We start from the raw sequence: 19012 nt of genomic DNA, 5'->3' as shown, positions 1-19012 counted from the left end.
GGGCATAAAGACCTGCCTGATAGCTGGACGAAGCACACAAACCAACTTCACAGCACTTAAAGGAACTGACAACCAGGACTTACCACTGCCAACCACCCACATCCATGGCTGATATCTATCAAGAAGTCCTGATCTGCATCTACTGCCCGTCAGGTAGACGCCTCCACTGTCAGGAACCAACACACAGAGCCTGTCACACACCTGAGAGCTGCCAGAGTTATTGCTACAGACGGACTTCTTCCAAAGTTAAGTCATACTTACAAGGGACCCTCTCTGGAGACCAAGGCGTGGGTTCTGTTGAGGAATTGTGCAGTCAAAATGCTGCACCTCTGCTGGTTGGTCCACCTCATTGCCAGGCTGGAAGAAGGAAGAGCAGTATGGGTCCTGGGCAAAGACAGACTTTTACAAACGCATTTCCATGCACAGCACCAGCGTGGGATCACTGTACAATGTTACCTGATGCCCATATGTTTTAAAACATGACAGGCGACCCAAATGATTGTAACTGACGAGGGCTAATCAGATCTATTAGAAAACATGAATGCCCTCTCGATTTTTAATTACTGAAACATTATACCATTCTCCCTTCCACCAGTTTCTGCTGCACCGCTAATTCCTATATGCAGTCCTGCCAGGTTTCCCAGGTCCAGTTGTCATGTGCTGCTCCACTCCAGATTTTTGTTTGAATTGTGGGGCTTGTAGTCTTATTTATTTCCTTAGAAAACAGGAGTACACGTCCCAGAACTCATAGAAAACCCCTGCACTGAAGCAGCACATCACACATGGACTTGGAAAACTTGGTTCCTATGCATATGTGTTGTTAGGCTACTGGGCACCCACCTGTGTCCATTTCTCAACCTATAAATCAAATTCTCAATTGGCCACATGCCCTCTACTCTTTCTTGCTGCCTTTCGGTGCATCATTGTGAATAGCTATGCTTTCAATAAAAGGGATGCCATACCATTCCTTACAGTTAGTCGTCTGTAACATATTGCTGCTACTACTATAACCTATCCTACCAATATCAGATCACCAGGTAACCATCCCGACCCCACATCCAAAAGCTAAGCTCTTTTTTCTGGTAAATTGTGTTTAGGCTCACACCAAAATGGCATTTTACCCCCCGCATCCCTGATACACTTATCAGTATATTACTGGTTGTAAATATGGCACTGCACTCTTTTTATCCTGTTTATGCATCGATGCATTTTTTTCACACAGCATTGCATTGTGCGAACCTTTGTAAATCTTAGCACCAGTTTTCAGAGCCACGCAAACCAGACTGGTCATTGAAATACATCACTAGTACTATATAGTTTTCTACTGGATATCTAGTAGTTAGTCTAGATTAATACTGAACTATGTTATTCATACCGTTTAACTTTAATAACTATCAATTAGTTCCAAATCACTGACAAAAACAAAAAGAAGAGTACTGGAAATCTTCACAGAAAACGTTCACTCCACATGAGCAACAACATCGGGAAACGCAGGAGTGTCACATTTTGCTGTGAAAAATTAGAGAAATGTGACCCAAATAAAAACTTTAAAAAAAAAAGATCAGGTTAGAATCAGCTGCTCCACTAGCCTCATGTTTTACAAACAAAATGTATAAATATATATATTTTGCTCTTGCCCATCCACCTAAAAAGTAGTCCACTTCAGAAGAATCGGGCCGGCAGGCTAATTTCAGCTTTCATGGCTCACTATTCACAAACTTTTTTATTTTTTGCAAACATGCCTGGTAATTTTACTTTTTCTTGCTTTTGATGTCTATTGTATTTGTTTGCAAACAAAAATACATTTTAAAAATTGTAGGCTTACCAAGCCTAGTCCTATTGTCTTTAACAATGCTTGTTGTATTAAGATAGTGATATTTCAGGATCAAATCACTGGATTGGAATTTGCATCAAATAAGTGTTTTGTGGTGCACATATTTTTAGTTTAGTTTATTAAGTAGCGTATGAAACAGCAATGCTGGAAAATTACACTGCGGTAGGTAGGAACAATGTCGGGTTTGATAGATTTTACCAACGTAAATTTAGGCGTTGCTACTTCAAACAAACTTTTGTTTTTTTTGAGGTGACCGACTTTTGTATTCTGAGTTCTATCATTTTCGGCTTTTAGCCAAGCTCGTTAGGACTAAAGTTAATTAAGCTGAGCTCACTGCCAGAGATGCAATTCCGCCACATCGACGTTTTCACAGATCCGTACACAACAGAACTCACCTCCTGGAAGGAGTCAATGAGGTTTTCAGCATCCCTCTTGCCTCCAGGTCGTAGGCCGTACGACCAGTGCTGGGCGCAGCAGAGCTCCAGAGACAGGATGAACAGGAAGCCGGCAAGAAGCTTCCCACAAACTTGCATCCTACAGAAAAAGCAAGAAATACACCGGGTGAAATACAAGGCAGGCCACCCAAGATCTACTACAGAGGTCAGATACCCAGTTCTGCAAAGGTTATCATGACATATGAACTAAAAAGAATGTTGGTGGATTTGGGCCCTTGTCGACACAACTTGAACAGTTGTGAGACTGCAGTTTATTGAGCAAGCACTCAGAAGCGTAGATTACTTAAGTACTGACCCATTCCTCGTGTGTTAATAGTTAACACACTCTTGAGAGAGTATTGATTGTGCATCTGAATTACATCTGCCTATAAAACCCTGACATGTCCTGATTCAAGCTTTCAAATGACATCACCTTGTTGATGAGACAGGCTGAGATGCTCTGAATACCATGTCCTCCAGTCTTCTTGTACTGCCGAGAGCCTTCCCTGCTTCTGGGAACGGCCTTTCTCTGGTTTTATATGGATTTGACTGGTAATTGGTCGTTGGTTTGCTTTAGTAATTAGTGCACTTAGCGGCTAATGGAACTGCTCCCTGCTGACCTGCACATGGGTCCCAGACACGGATTACAGGATGACAAATGAACAATGTGCCTCCCTGCTGTGACAATGGCGAGCGCTGACCAGGGCACACTTGGAAGCTGAAAGAGGTATGTTTTCAAATGCCCTTTAATCCCCTAATTATATATGAGGACGGCAAGTCTTTCCCTTGGGTGAATGACTGAGTCCTGACAAAGAGGTTATCTAAACAAAATGGCTTGTAAGTTTGGCCAAAAATGGATTGTTTGTGATCCTGTTTGGTTCAGAAAAAGAGAATTGGTGTAGGTATGTTGGTTAAACAACTTTCTGATGTATACATAGATTTACAGATTACTCACTTTGTGAATATTTCCAGACATCATACTGGATCCAGAATATTTTTTAGTAAGTACCCCTGCACGCTAGTAAATGGCATCAAGGCTCCATGACAATGATGTTCCACTCCGGAAGTGATGTGGAGTCGCATTTAAGCCCCATCCAAGTACAATGACGTCAGTTCCTTTCTTTCCACGCTACCAGATGCAGATCCGGAGCTACCCGATTCGCTTCGAAGAGACAATTCTCTCTCTCAAAATTATTATACCAGTGAGCAAGGGAAATGTCCCACACAACACCCAAGGGTTCCAGCCTTCCAGGGACAGTGGCAAACTGAGGTCTGTGACAGATGACCATCAGGTTTGCCTTTGGTATCTGGGGTTTAACCATGGCTCCAAGTCCTGTAGGGATTGCACAAGATCAACCTGAAGACCACAAGGGAGATTGAGGTGAAGCTTTATGTAAACAAACACTGAAAAACTCCACTCTGTGGCAGGACGAGGTCGAAAGGGAATTCCCGTTCTTGCTCCACAAGTAGTTCCCACAGCAGATTATTGTGGTGGTCAAAGTCAACAGGTAAGTCAAAAAAAGAAGCACAAGAAAGCAGGACTCGGTCCCTTTCTGCCAGACTTAAGCTCCAGAGAAGGCACAAAGGCATCAATGTGACTTTCTGTCTTGCTTCCCAAATCCTTGCCTTCAGAGCAGATTCCGACCCACATTCCGAGGCAACACAAATTTCCAGAGTCATCGGTGACATCGTAGCAGATAAGGAATTCTGTGAAGTTCTGCTATGTCTTTTTGGCAATCTACTGGCTCACTTTGGTGCTCATCCTAGTCCCAAGGAAACACGAGGACCTCAAACTGCAATCTCGGCTCCAGCTGGAACCTCGGAACTATAGTACTATTTAATATCGCTAAAAACAATATTGTGGCATACTGTTATAAATAGGCTGTGGGGTTTTAGGTTTAAACTTATAATAACTGATAAAACCCCACTGAAAGAAAAATAGCCCTCACTGGTGAAAACATATAAACACTGAAAAAACACCTAGACAACCACAAACTAAATGCCATTCAAAGAAAGGAAAAAGAGCGTGAAAGACATTTTTTTTCTTCCTGAAGGGGTCAATACAATGTAACTCTGTTATACAAGCTAGCAGTAAGAAAGACTAACTCTGCTTGAGTTTTGTTCTTTAGGGATGCCACTAAAATATTGTTTCTTCTTCCTTTTACTTTTTTTCAGTTTTGTGGCCTTTGGTCTAAAGATGCAGGGTTTAGTTTCATGTTTTAGGACTAGTTTAATTATTTTATAAACTATAGAGAATCAGGAAATATCAAACTCATATTTGATATTTTGGCTGCATTTGATTCTTTCACCGATAGGTAAAATGGTAGGTTTCATGAAAATCTTTCCTATTATGTGTCATCACATTTACCCACAGAGAATTGGTAAAAGCCCTTAATACATCAGACCATAGTTTCTATTGGGTCGATATTGATAGTAGGTGAATTGCCAACATCTCAGCTTTAAACATTCAATGCAAGGTATAGTGACCAGTATATATATATCACCAAGCATCTCGGATAGTGGTGAAAACATGACACCAGACTTTTGGAAACCATGGAACGCAGTGTCACTTGTAATGCTCTGCAAAAAAAGGTTCTTTACAATCTTTAGAGTTAATGAGGTATGCTATTGACTTTTTAGTCCATTCTGGTGCACTGTTTTCTTATGCCCAGGAACTAAAACACAATTATTTATCATTTTGTGCTTTATGTGGCATCAAAGAAAGAGTCATCCCAACTGGTTCCCTTAGCTGATGGTTCTCAGGCCAAGGGGCTATGAATGCTGAGAGGGCCTTTTCACAGAAGTTTACATGGGAAGGAAAGAGCGAACACACATGACCCAAAGACTCACGGTAGAAGTATTGTATGGTGTACTACAATAAGATTAATTTGCAAAAATCTATTTGGACCTCATATACACTATAAGTACACTGTCTATATACCATGTTCTTTCAGTGCAGAAAGCAAGCAATAATGAAAGCAAAACGTTCCATAAACACCGGAAAAATACTTTTTCTGTTGTTTTTAGTGGCGCGAAAATGTGTAACCACTGATAACTACTGTTTTTTAAGATATTGAAAACACTGAAAAAAAAACACCAGAATATACCAAAAATAGAAACTGAAAACAGGAAAGCCTAGTTATAAAATACAGAAAATCGAGGGACAAAATATCGAAAGGTAAGCGCATGTTGGAAAGAATAGATTTATAGTTTCTAACTCCAAATCTACATACCTTGAAGATATATGTACAGCATAGGTACATATGTAGAGGATTAGGTATAAAAAGTCTAGACTTACTTATCTGTCTATATATTATTGTTGATATTTTGTCCCATCGATATTGTATATTTGATTTTAAGGGGACACTCCCCTCGAAACCTACTGCGGTTTCTATCTTGGCTTTGGTGCTGCCTCGATCCCAGTGTCACGATCAGTGCTGAACCCTCGAGCACTGATGTGGATGCATGAGGGAGAGAGGCAATCAATTATGCTCTCTGACAGTGAGACAAACTCTTCTCAAACTCCACCGAGGCCATGCCCTGATCCCATTAGGCTGCAGCCTTCAGGCTAATAATCAGACTCTGATACATTGTCCTTTCCTCAAGAAAGGAATCAAACTATCCAAAATCTTTTTTGGGACAAACTCAGATAATGATCAATGTGATGATGGGATGAGTTGGTATCTCAGTACACCAATGGCAATTGGTATGAGGAATTCCAAGATGCCAGTGGTCTGGAGAATTCTCCAGATGGGTTTCTCCCCGGGCTCTTCTGTGGAGGACAGTGCTTACTTCGCTGTTGTAATGCTGAAGCACCTGAACTTCAATTCTCAACTATGGAGGCAAAGACAAATGTACTGACTGAGGTCCCTCAGCCAGGTCAAATACACACAGAGCCTCTTCTCCCTCTAAACGAGGCCCTAAGGGGAACCTTATTTTGATTATGGGCGAAGGCATGCTTAGGGGTCCAGGTAAACCGGCAAATAGTTCAGCGCCATTGCCCTGCTCCAGTTGACCTGGCTTTTCGAACCCAACACCCGACTCCTGAAAGTTTAGTGGTTGTAGCGATTTCCTGCCCAATTACCACCAAACAGGCTAGTCACTGTAACATTCCTAAAGCAGCGCCCAGGATTAGAGCTCATAGAGGCCCTAGGAAGTACAGCTCCCAGCATGCTGTGGGGCGAGGCAGACTAAGGCACAGGGCGGCCGAATATAAGCACCTCCCTCTCAAGGGGAAGGTACTTGACAATCACCTTGTCGATGTGGAATGGAGGATGGTGTTCCCCGCCGGATTTCAGCAAGAAGAAACACAGCGTTTTGACCTTGTTTCCAGTGACACGCGAGCAATTCAGCCCGCCATATCCTCATTCACGAGGCACACACATACACGAGTCACCGCGCATGCACCAGCAGTTCTGCATGACGCCACTATTATTTGAAGCGATACAAAAGGGGATGATGGACGGAGCGTTTGAGCAAATCAAACACTCACCCCCAGTCAACTGATCTGGGTTTAATCCATCTTCATTCTTTAGCTCACTCAGCCACCCCAGTTCAGACATGATCAAATGCAAATCAGTCTGACCCTGTGCCTCATGGGAACAGTCTAGCCCGAACTGCCAAGCCATGTCTTCCCTGGACCGGAAACAAGCATCCTGGGACCGGTTTCGGATTCATAATCCTCATCAGCCAGGCTATCTTGAATCCAGTGGCCAAGTGAGCAAGGGACTCACGTCTGAGCATACCCTGCCAACTTAGGGCGAACAAAGCGATACAAAAGGGGATGATGGACGGAGCGTTTGAGCAAATCAAACACTCACCCCCAGTCAACTGATCTGGGTTTAATCCATCACCATTCTTTAGCTCACTCAGCCACCCCAGTTTAGACATGGCCATATGCAAATCAGTCTGACCCTGTGCCTCATGGGAACAGTCCGCCCCTGAACTGCCAAGCCATGTCTTCCCTGTACCGGAAACAAGCATCCTGGGAACGGTTTCGGATTGATAATCCTCATCAGCCAGGCTATCTTGAATCCAGTGGCCAAGTGAGCAAGGGACTCACGTCTGAGCATACCCTGCCAATTTAGGGCGTCCACCACTCGGACTGCTGACGTTGGTGTGAGGAATTCCCCGTTATTGACTCTGGCGTATCCTGACCCTGATAATTTAAGGGTGGAGACAGGAGTGAATTATCCCCCCTGGATTACTGACCCAGACATCGTGACTGGACATCATTTTTGGGCGTATCCAGTCTCTTTAGATACACTTTCTTGCTTGAGTGGACGAAGCTTAGACCCTACCTGTGGTGGGGATGGATCCTCCGAAGACCGCCGCCTGCCAGGCACGTGCTTGATAGTACCCATGTCCTGATGAAGCCATAAAGACTTCTGGCTGAAACGCGACCGCGTCGACAACTTGTCTTTAAGGCGTCCCCTTAGACCTATAACCTAGTCTGAGTTTTTTTCTTTAGCACCTTGATAAATATATATTTTGTGTATTGAGACCTCTGGCACTTAGTGTGGGACTTCCCTTCTGAGATGTATATCACTCGAAGCTAGGAGTGGATACTAGAAAAAAGTTGTGTATTATTTTTTCTTAGGGTACACTTCTGTATAGATAGCTTGTAGTAATTATAATGTACAGTTTGTATATGTGATTTGTATATATTGTGTATGCCCGATTGTTATAAATATTTCGTCATATGTGGTTTTTCCTTTTGTAAGCCACTCTTGCTGTTCCCGTCTAGGTTTATATGATATTTTGAATATGAATGTCTTCAAATATTTGGAGTCAACCGTATAATTAATTATTTCTTGGTTGTGATTAAAAGCTTGATTAATCCCTTAAGTACCACCTTCTTCTATCTCTTCATCCTTGGATGTCCCTTGCTCAGGTACGGGAGGGTTATGTGGGCTTAACCCCAAACCTTTTTTCTAGGACTGTTCCCATGAGGCACAGGGTCAAGGCTGATTTGCATATGGCCATGTCTGAACTGGGGTGGTGTGGAGTGCAAAAAAACGATGGATTTAGGCCCAGATCTCTGTACTGGGGTGAATGTATGACATTGTTCTGCATTCTGTCCATCTTTTTTTTTTTTTTTTTTTAATTCTTTTTATTGAAGTTGTGTTCAGGTTTTATGCAGCATAGATCAAGGAATACTGACAATCGCAACAAAATAAATATTTACATTTGATTTCAACTTAACAAAACGTCACACCAATTTACTCAAAATAACATCCCCAGATTTGATCGAATTTTCTAATGCCCCCAACTCTTTGAGCATATAACAGTTCGCTTTTCCTAATCCTTTTCATTTTTTCCAGCCATTCCTGTAGCGTCGGGATATAGGTTGAAAGCCAATTCTGCAATAATAAAGATCTAGCCACAGCATTCTGTCCATCAACTGTGGTTTTTGCAACTATTATTTGAAGCAGCGTGTCGAGCAGTGTGCAGCAGCAGGCCTCTAACGGCAGCAACCTTTAAAGTAACCCAGTATATCATTCATGTTTGTGGTCTTCCCCGTATTATGTAATATGTGCTGTGCTCCTCTCGTACTCTCCACATGAACTCCAGACATGAACTCCAGACGTACCATCTGTTCCATGTGACCTCAACCCCCCCCAACCTTTCCTTGGATACTGTTCTTCATAGTTGACAGTGGACTTTGGCGTTTTCTGGGCGATTCGGGACTGCGAGGACCAGCAGCCCTTCACAACCCTCAGCTGCGTGCCTCTTCCCGCCCCGCCTCCTGTGTGCTGATATACTGCTTGCGGCCCCTGCTCGGCGGGAGCCGCTCGCAGCAGTTGACAGTGGACTTTGGTGTTTTCTGGGCGATTCGGGACTGTGAGGACCAGCAGCCCTTCACAACCCTCAGCTGTGTGCCTGTTCCCGCCCCTCCTCTTGCGTGTATATAACCATCTACGCCCACCACTGCGCGGGGCGCGCGCCGGGCGAAGCCCGTTCGAGGCTGGGCTGGGCCACCCATCTAATGGTGGAGAATTTATGAAATCTGTAAGTTTATTTATCATCTTTTGAACTGTTTACGAACTTAAAATGGCGGGTCGCCCAGGTAGAGGGAGCAAAGCCACTCCTGGGGGGCTCAGTGGCGGGCACGCTCGACCAATTTATTGTTAGAGCAACGTCTGTGTTAGCGCGAGAAATTGAGCTCACAGAGCGCAAGCTTTCTTTAGAGCCGGCCTACATTAAAAGATCATCCTTGGGTAAAATCGCGCAGTCTAAAACCCCAGAACGACATGTACCTTCAAGCTCTACTACTAATTCATCAGCCATAAGCTCGGAGAGTGATTCAACAACTACAGACATAACTATAGATCCAACTATAGACATAACGAACACTCTGGTAGGCGAGCTTCCCAATGCACAGCCATCTGGCAACACTTAAGTGAGACTGCGACTACATCTAACGAGTCTGATAAATTAATCCGCCTAAAAAAGAAGCAGATTAGGACAGACCTTCATGGTCATTTTTTGTTGCAACACCTCCGTGAGGGCACCATCCCGGCGGGACTACAAATTAAGAATATACCTGTAATCTTTACAGAGGACCCGATATTCAAAAAAGGTTTCTCTATGATAGAAACTAAATGTAGTAGAGACCTTATGGTACTAACAGTTGAAACAGCGGTCAGAATATCAAAGGAAGAACTAGTTGAAATAGCCAAATTAGAGTCAGAAATAAGTATTAATCCAACCATAGCAGATGCTAAAGCACTCTTGGAAAAGGTAGCTAAAGAAGTTCAAGAATTCAAAGACTACACTATAACTCAAAAATCCAACCAATTTGAAAAAGACAAAAAAGGTTTTTCACTAGATAATATATATCCATACTTACAGGCTGATTTTTATTCCAAAGCGGAATCCAGACGTTTCCTTCAAGGAAATCAAGGAAGATCACGTAAACAGTTTATTTCATTTTCTGACACGTCTTCGTCAGGAACTGACAGCGAGCCCATCGGCAATTATAATCGCCCTAACAGGAATCGTAACTGGAACCCCAACCAGCAACAGCAAAATCAATCGTCGAATTTTTTAGGGAGAGGCCAAACACTTCCCAGGGGTCGAGTCAGAAACAACATCCCCTGGGAAATGAAAACCAGGAGACCGCATTACAAAAACTAAATGCGTCACCAATCTTTAACCTATCCAAAAAAGGTTTGACACCAGACGAGGAAAGCATCTTGGCAAAAGGTTTGTCATTCGTGCCTTCTAAAAGAACTGACTTTGTCAAAATGAAGTCAGAATTTATCGAATTTTGCAGAAAACTAAGATTGGCCTTGTTCTTTAGTGAAAACTCCACCATCAAGTCTATGGAGGTCACAGGCTTAAGGAACAAGTCCACCTTTTGCCCTCCAGCCAACAAAATTCCGAAAAATCTTTTAATTTTTGAGAAAAGCGTGTTGTCTGCGATATCTGCTATGGAGAAAGAGAAAAAATACATTAAGTTTAATACCACCAAGAAACAGATGATAACTTTAAACAACTTAAAAACTGACAACACGGTCATAATCAAGCAGGCCGACAAAGGCGGTGCCATTGTGGTGTGGGATAGCCATGACTATACAACTGAAGTTATGAAACAGCTAGAAGACAGTAACTGTTACCGTAAGATAAACAAAGATCCTACTACAGACCTTCAAAATGAACTTTTTGCTATTGTACAAGAAGGTTTCGACTCAGGTTTTGTCGGTCCTAAAGAACTTGAATATCTGAAAAATAAACATCCTAAAGTACCTATGTTTTACGTACTGCCGAAAATTCATAAAGACCCAAACCACCCGCCTGGCAGACCCATCGTGGCAGGATGTGGTTCGGTGCTAGAGCCGGCAGCGAAATACGTTGATTGTTTTCTTAAAGAATTCATGATCCAGGTCAAATCCTACCTCCAGGACACTACAGACTTCATCAAAAAAACTAGAAAACATCCAATTCTGTGAAAACAGAGACAGACTTGTTACTTTAGATGTAACTGCTCTGTATACACAGATCCCTCAAGATGAGGCTGTAGCAGTACTGACATATTTTCTAGATTCCAGACCCAGACCTTGGCAGGTACCCACTAAATTCATTGTGGATCTAGCAGCTTTTGCCCTAAAGAAGAATTACTTCTGTTTTAATGGTGAGTATTACTATCAGGTCAAAGGGGTAGCCATGGGCTGCCCCTTTGCTCCAGAGTTGGCAGTACTCTTCATGGCTATGTATGAGAACACATACATTTATAACAACAACCCATTTGTTCAATACATCGGAGTTTGGCTCCGGTTCATTGATGACGTTTTTATGACATGGACAGGCGACAGTGACACTCTCAATCATTTCCATCAATGGTTAAATGCCAGAACTGCTGACATAAAATTCAGCATTTCTGACTCGACAAGTAGGATTGCGTTCCTTGACGTGGAGGTCTTTCCATCTGAAGGGAAACTAGCGACCACCCTATACACCAAACCCACAGACCGAAATAAGTCTCTGATATTTAACAGCAATCATCCTAGAAATCTAAAAGAAAACCTCCCATATGGGCAGTTTCTGCGAGTACGCAGGAACTGCACGTTTAAAGAGGATTTCCAACAACACTCAGAAAATTTAACATCCAAGCTGTGTGAGAGGGGGTACCCTAAAAAACTTGTTAAAACCTGCATGAAGAGAGCTCAATGGACCCCACGCGAGACACTTTTGGAACGCAAAACTAAACCCGAGTTAAAACGGCAGGTATGTGTCACCACCTATTGCCCCAATGCCAACCAGTTGAAAAAGATCATAAAACAGAATTGGCATTTAGTAAAGGATCTTGATGAAAGTTTGGTAAATGTGCCCTTATTTGCCTTTAAAAAGGAAAACAATATTGCCAACCATATAGTCCGAGCGGCTATGCCTGTGCCTAAACCACCGACATTACGTCAAATGATGGGGATGCCCCCCATCCTCGGACACCACAAATGTGGTACCTGTCTATGCTGTGAATCCACTATGGAGGGTTCCCTATTCCAACACAATGGAATCTCCTGGAAGCATGATACCGTAAGCAACTGTAAGAGCAAGTTTGTTGTGTACGGCATCATATGCCCATGCCAATTGCTATACATAGGCAAAACGAACCAAGAAGTCCGTCAACGGATTTCGCAACATAAATCCAGGTTCAAACGGAAAGTTGAAAATGCCCCGTTGGTGCTACATTGGACGCGATTGCAACACTCGGTCAGTGATCTGAAATGGACAGTGATTTCTAAAATAGAAAAAAACCCTCGAGGAGGGGATCAGAACTTGGCTTTGTCTAAACGAGAAGCATTTCTTATTGTTAAATTCGATACGGCAGTATCTGGGCTCAATGAATTGAGCGAAATTTTTAAATTATAAACCTCAAACAAGTTGTTACAACGCTCCCCTGGTTAAATACTCCGGTCCGTTTTAGGGTTGCTCCAGTCCGCTTTTCCCTTGCAACTCGGGCCACGGAGAGGGCGTGACTATTCACCTGGTTCAGGTACTTAGTTACCAGTTCCGCCCCGGCCTGCTACTGCGCATGAGCCATTGTGCAGTGCTGTTGCAGACGCCGCCGAACTACTGGTCTCGTCAGACTATCTGACCGTAAGTATAATCATCCAGAACTCGTATCGCCAGCCGGTCTTTCTCCCCCGCCGTTTTTTGCTAGACTAATGCCCGCATTGTCTTCCTTTTTGTTTTAGCTAACAAATTAATTCCTGCGGCCCTGCCTTGTAAAGATGTTGGTGTGCCCTTCAAAACTTTGAGATTAGAGTCGCCACAACCGCGAACAATTATAAACATTTAATCACTTTTTCTCACGATTGTTGCAGGCGCCTTGAATTTCTCTGCTTCCGCGACCCGCCTTGCGCGGTTCAACGCGTGTTACCTACAATTGCGGTAAGCCGCCTTTACGAATAGTATCAAACCTAAAATATCCCACGTTTGGTCGCTGCTAACTATGCTCTTTGTTGACTTGTTTCCAGATTAAGAAAAAGCCGACTGAAATATAACCCTTAAGAAAAAGCCGACTGAAATATAACGCTTAAATCTAATAAAGTGCCAACCTTAAGAAACCGTCAACCCTTTTTAAATACCCCACTTGACCTTTAGCTGTTTTTTCGGTAAGATTTCTTTTCACAGTTCGATATTCTTCATGAGTCTGACTGAGATAAAAATGTAGCTTTGCAGGTTGTGTACACTTAAGTTCCTTTTCTACCCCTTCAGACCTTTTTGCGAGTATTTATTCTTTAACGGCTGCACCCACTACAACTTTCGGACCATATTAACTAGGTGAGAGGTTTTTTGAATCTATAGAGTAGCATTCGCCCAGCGTTACTAGAGCCCCTTTTTCTGATATTACGCTTGTTTACCTTTCACACAGGTTCTCGTTTGCGAAAATTCGGTCAGCCAGCTTCTCCTCTAAAAAACTCCCTTTTTTTAGATAAGGTAAGTAATAACAAGCCCCTTAATTTTTAAATCTCTTGTTAAATTAAAAAGTATTCAGTCCACTGACGTCCTTTTGAACTAATTTTTCAGACTTTGGCCCAGTCCACCCCGTCACAACTGTGAGACCTCTGTTACTCTGTATCTCTGCTTCTCGGTAAGCCTGTGGGGAGGTGGGCGGTGACTGAGTCGTGTACCTGATGTTGATCCTCCATTGATAAAAACCTTAGTTTCTCATACTTTGTCCCTCTTTCTTTCTGTATTTTTATTTAGAGATTGCCAAAGGCCCTGAAGAGAATCCCCAGAAATCAGCGGGATTCGAAACGCGTAGGCCCCAGCCATTTTCGTGTCTGCAAGAGTGATAAGCTTTAAATGGAAGGATTCTTGTTGCTTATCATTTTGTTGTACATTACCTTTACCCAATGATTAACAAAGTATCTTGGATATTCCGATTTGATATAGGAATGTACCCCTTGTTGAAATAATTTGAACTGATATTATCTCTCAATTGCCCCGCAGACTTTGGCTTTCCTCTTTTTTCTTTTGTCTTGTGTTTGGTATTCTAATGTAAATATTGCATCTCTTTGTACTTGTTGTAGTTTTTGTATTCATTGTATTCTTCCCCCATGAATGGTTGTATGTCGTTCGCTTGTGATATGTCTGATATGATGAATGACCCCCCAATTTGAGTTTCCATTTAGCATGTATTATATGTTTGTTTTTTGACAATATATATTTGATAAAATATGTCTCTCTGCTAACAAAGTGAAAAAATAATAAAAGCTATTGATTAGCCTCCAGTCTTGAATGCTGTTTCATGCACTGTGTTTGAATCTATGTATATTACTCATTGATATCAGTACTGGCAAACCTTTTTGTTATTTATGATTACGGCTCAGCCATACTGATTAGAGCCAACCCTTGGTTGTTCTTAGGATATACTGCTTGCGGCCCCTGCCCGGCGGGAGCTGCTCGCAGCAGTTGACAGTGGACTTTGGTGTTTTCTGGGCGATTCGGGACTGTGAGGACCAGCAGCCCTTCACAACCCTCAGCTGTGTGCCTGTTCCCGCCCCTCCTCTCGCGTGTATATAACCATCTACGCCCACCACTGCGCGGGGCGCGCGCCGGGCGAAGCCCGTTCGAGGCTGGGCTGGGCCACCCATCTAATGGTGGAGAATTTATGAAATCTGTAAGTTTATTTATCATCTTTTGAACTGTTTACGAACTTAAAATGGCGGGTCGCCCCGGTAGAGGGAGCAAAGCCACTCCTGGGGGGCTCAGTGGCGGGCACGCTCGACCAATTTATTGTTAGAGCAACGTCTGTGTTAGCGCGAGAAATTGAGCTCACAGAGCGCAAGCTTTCTTTAGAGCCGGCCTACATTAAAAGATCATCCTTGGGTAAAATCGCGCAGTCTAAAACCCCAGAACGACATGTACCTTCAAGCTCTACTAATAATTCATCAGCCATAAGCTCGGAGAGTGATTCAACAACTACAGACATAACTATAGATCCAACTATAGACATAACGAACACTCTGGTAGGCGAGCTTCCCAATGCACAGCCATCTGGCAACACTATATAGTGATCAGAGTACCTAAAGGGGTGTAAACTCGTGCATCGACTTTAGCTGTATCCGGTGCTAAATCTTCATTGCCAGGACCTACAACAGGAGCAATACCAAAAAAGAAGAATGGAGAGGGTGCAAAAAGGGGAAAACAAGGAAAAAGGGCTAAAGCTAATAGTTCCGTTCTAACACCTGCAGTGCAAACTACCCCTGAAATAGCATCACAGTTAGTAAATACTCATGGAACAAATACTTCAGGTGGCACTCCGCTAGTCATGGATGAGGGGTTTTGGACAAAAGTAGGAGGAATTGTAACTTCTTCTATCCGACCGATTTCAGACAGATTAGAGGTCATTGAAGAAAGACTGAAGAAATTGGAACAATTGACACTATCAAATCTCAAACTCCATAAAAAGAACGTTCCAACAGTCTTATCAATGAGCCAACAAAGTCGCCCCCCTCATAATAACGCAAGTAACATTCAGACGCAAATGCTCACGTCCTAGATACCGGTACTTGATTTAACGAAAGGCACCTTATGTCGTGATGCTAAAGGTGGATTGCAAAATAAGAAATCTAGAAGTGTACAGGAAACAACGGATTTACCAAAGTCAATTAGTGTAACAAATGTTACAGTGGATGTGGGGATTACTAAAGGGAAGGGTAGAAATGAAACTAATGTAAGAGATGACCACGGTTCCCTGCTCCCAAATATAGATCTACCACAGGAATCTGTCCCTTATGTCGTAGTCCTGACAGGGGTTCCTGAACTTGGTAAAGGTAATCAGGAATCGTTCACAGAGTTGAAAAACAAAACTACACATTGGCTTAATGCTAATAGACCATTACCCCATCACATACATAGTAAAATCCTATTTGTACGCAGAGTCAACTGGATGGGTAGTAGCAGGAAAAGTATATCGGGGGATTGCATCATTGCAAATTTCGAGGACATGCAAGCTGTACAACATATTTGAGGTGGGTGGCCACATTCCCTAAGAACAAGAATTCAGCCACTTGATTTAACTTATTTCTATAGCCCCCATTCGTACAGAATTAATCATGCTCAACAGGGGAGACCCCACGAAGGGTGGAACGGTGTAAACTGCCCTAGAGGTAGTTTTGAGCGTGAGGGATATGGCCTGGAACTGGGTTTCCCCACTAACAACAGATATAGTGTACTTGACATGGTCGATTGACTTACCCCAAGAGTTGCCACTCCGATGAACTCTAGGGATACGGTGAGGGAAAAAGAGCCGAAGAGACAACTCTGTGAAAGGAAATTTTCCAATGCAGGCACGGGAAGATATCAAACGTATACCGTAGATGGTAAAATGGACAAGGAGACTAACCCCGATGTTAATGTAGTGGACATTCAACACACACAGTATAAACATCATACCCCCGGTAGGTCACATCCGACTCCAATAAGAAGAGCTGGGGAAAAAGCTGTGGGAAACAACCAACAGGCCTTAGATAACAGCTTGTATCTTTCGCACCACTGTAATGAAATTGTAAGCGAAACAGACAGTAAAAAAGGTCTTACCATTAAACTAATGTCCTGGAACATCGCAGGGCTGTCTAGTAAGATCAGGGACCCGGGCTGTCTATCTTTTATGCAAGGTTTCTCTATCATTTGTTTGCAGGAATGCTGGGAACGGGAGGCCATTCATATTAATGGCTACCATACTTTCCATACTTCTGCAACACAATCAATGAGGGGCAGAAATAAGGGAGGTCTTTGTATTTATGTTTCAAATCTGATGAATAATATAGTAACGGGGTCTAACACTGATCCTGTTTATTATCAAATTTTGGAGATGACCCTGGGAGGAAATCAAAAAACTGTTTTGATTAACGTTTATAATAACATCCCGAAAACTGAGTTAACCAAGGTTTTTGTAGATATCCTCCAAATTCTGATGAATATTAAAGACAAAGCCCCTGGCGATAGATGTATTTTATAGGTGGGCGACTTCAACTGTTTTTTGTGTCCACATAGTCATTTAGGCATTTGTGGCTTGGATAACGGCAGAGATGTCCCTAGCACACATTTTTCTCACACGACCCTGGGGAAGCATTTTAACGATTCAATATTCCAACTAGACTTGGGTTTTGTAAACAAATTATGTACTCCACCGGTTCCCTTTGAACCTACTTTTATTGGTAGGGGATGTAAGTCAGTAACAGATTTTGCTCTGATCTCAAATCGTCACTCTTGTCATGTTGTAAATTATAAAACATATGACATTGCAATGAGCGATCATCTTCCAATTAGCCTATCCCTCTTTTTTGAGGAGAGAAACAATAAAGAGAATGATTTGATAGATAGTCTATATAACTATAGAGTAAGCCTAGCAAAAAAGAATGGATACGCAATAAAATGGGATAAAATAGAGCCTGCAGCATTCCTTGAAAATCTTGTTAAAAATAAATATCAAGATTTCGAAATATGACTTTCTGAGAATGACTAGCAAATTAAAGTTATCAAGGCTTTCCGCAATATCTCTGCGGAAAGTCAATCTTCTTACAGGTTCTCTGAAGAAATGCAAAGATAAGGCGCAAGGATGGTTCGACCGGGACTGTAGCAAGGCTCATGAACACTTGTTACTGGTACTCAAAAGCCTACCAAGGAATGTGGCTGAAATAAGACAAGCCAGAACCGCATATAAACATGCAATTAAAAAACGTAAAAACGAACTAAAGCAGGAGGAGGCCTGGCAGGTGTTACATCAAGCCTGTATGTCCAAAGATAATATAGGGTTTTGGCAGTAAATGCCCCTTTCTTCTCTGATAATAAAACTAATATAATGGAAGTGGCTATCACTGAAGAAAAGTGGGTGACTTACTTTACTGAGCTTTATCAAAAAGGTGATCAAATTGACAAAGCTAGTCTTGATCAAATAGGAGGTGAGGATTTTGTGTCTCGGGGATTATTCCCAATTAATGTTGAATTTACATTATCAGAAGTTGAAATCGCTATTAGCGAGAGCGCATCAGTGAAAGCTCCAGGACCGGATGGGGTGCCGGTAAATACATATAAATCCAACAAGGAGCTATGGGTCCCTCTTTTAACCAATGTATTAAATAGCTGCAACAAACATGGGTTCCTCCATACATGGCAGGATGGGGTCATGGGTTCTGTGTCAAGAGGCGATGTCATAACAAGGGACACTCACCTAAATTTCCAGGACTTCTGCAGAAGCAAAGATCTTCCACCACTTCCCCATAAGGTAAATCATTAGCATCAGGGGAGATGACGGATACCAGTGACTAACCCTGTGGGGAAGAGGGGTTGGGGAGAGAACAATGGTTTTGGTGTACCTTGGAGCACCCGTGAAAAGGATGGTGGGTGGGTCTTATTTCTTCTGAGCACAACCCCTCAAGTTCTTGTGGCAAGGCACACTTCTTCAGTCTGGATAGGTATTCTGTAATAAGAACACATTAATTTCTGACAACCATACATGAATGCTTTAAATCAGCCTGAGGTATGAGTCCTTAATAAAAGAAACAAAACAAGAATTACTAGAAAGAATTAGAGTCCATGTGCAGGACCCTTGAACACCTACCCCTGAGCTGACTCATGAATGCATATCCTTTAGTCTCTGCTCTCATCATTCCAAAATCTTTATTTGTCCTTAGAAGCTATGTTACTTCACACAACCAGTCCTTTTCCTTTATCCAAGGCTTTCTTATTCAATCTGAAATTCCGTAAAGAAAAAGGTAATACCAAAAGT

At 42.5% G+C, this 19012-nt stretch overlaps 1 protein-coding gene across 1 annotated transcript in view; it reads right to left on the bottom strand.

Moving 5' to 3' along the window:
• The window catches only part of GNRH1 (gonadotropin releasing hormone 1), a 39541-nt gene extending 37174 nt beyond the window's left edge, over positions 1–2367 (bottom strand). The window contains exons 1-2 of the mRNA XM_086942488.1: positions 2230–2367; positions 262–357 (exon numbers count right to left, since the gene is read on the bottom strand). Coding sequence (XP_086798614.1) covers positions 262–357; positions 2230–2367 — 234 coding nt within the window. The remainder of the gene's footprint in view (positions 1–261; positions 358–2229) is intronic.
• Positions 2368–19012: the final 16645 nt, after the last annotated feature.

Source organism: Lissotriton vulgaris, chromosome 11 (assembly GCF_964263255.1).
Source record: "Lissotriton vulgaris chromosome 11, aLisVul1.2, whole genome shotgun sequence".
Classification (NCBI taxonomy): Eukaryota; Metazoa; Chordata; class Amphibia; order Caudata; family Salamandridae; genus Lissotriton; species Lissotriton vulgaris.
This window is presented reverse-complemented; position numbering and strand designations above follow the sequence as displayed.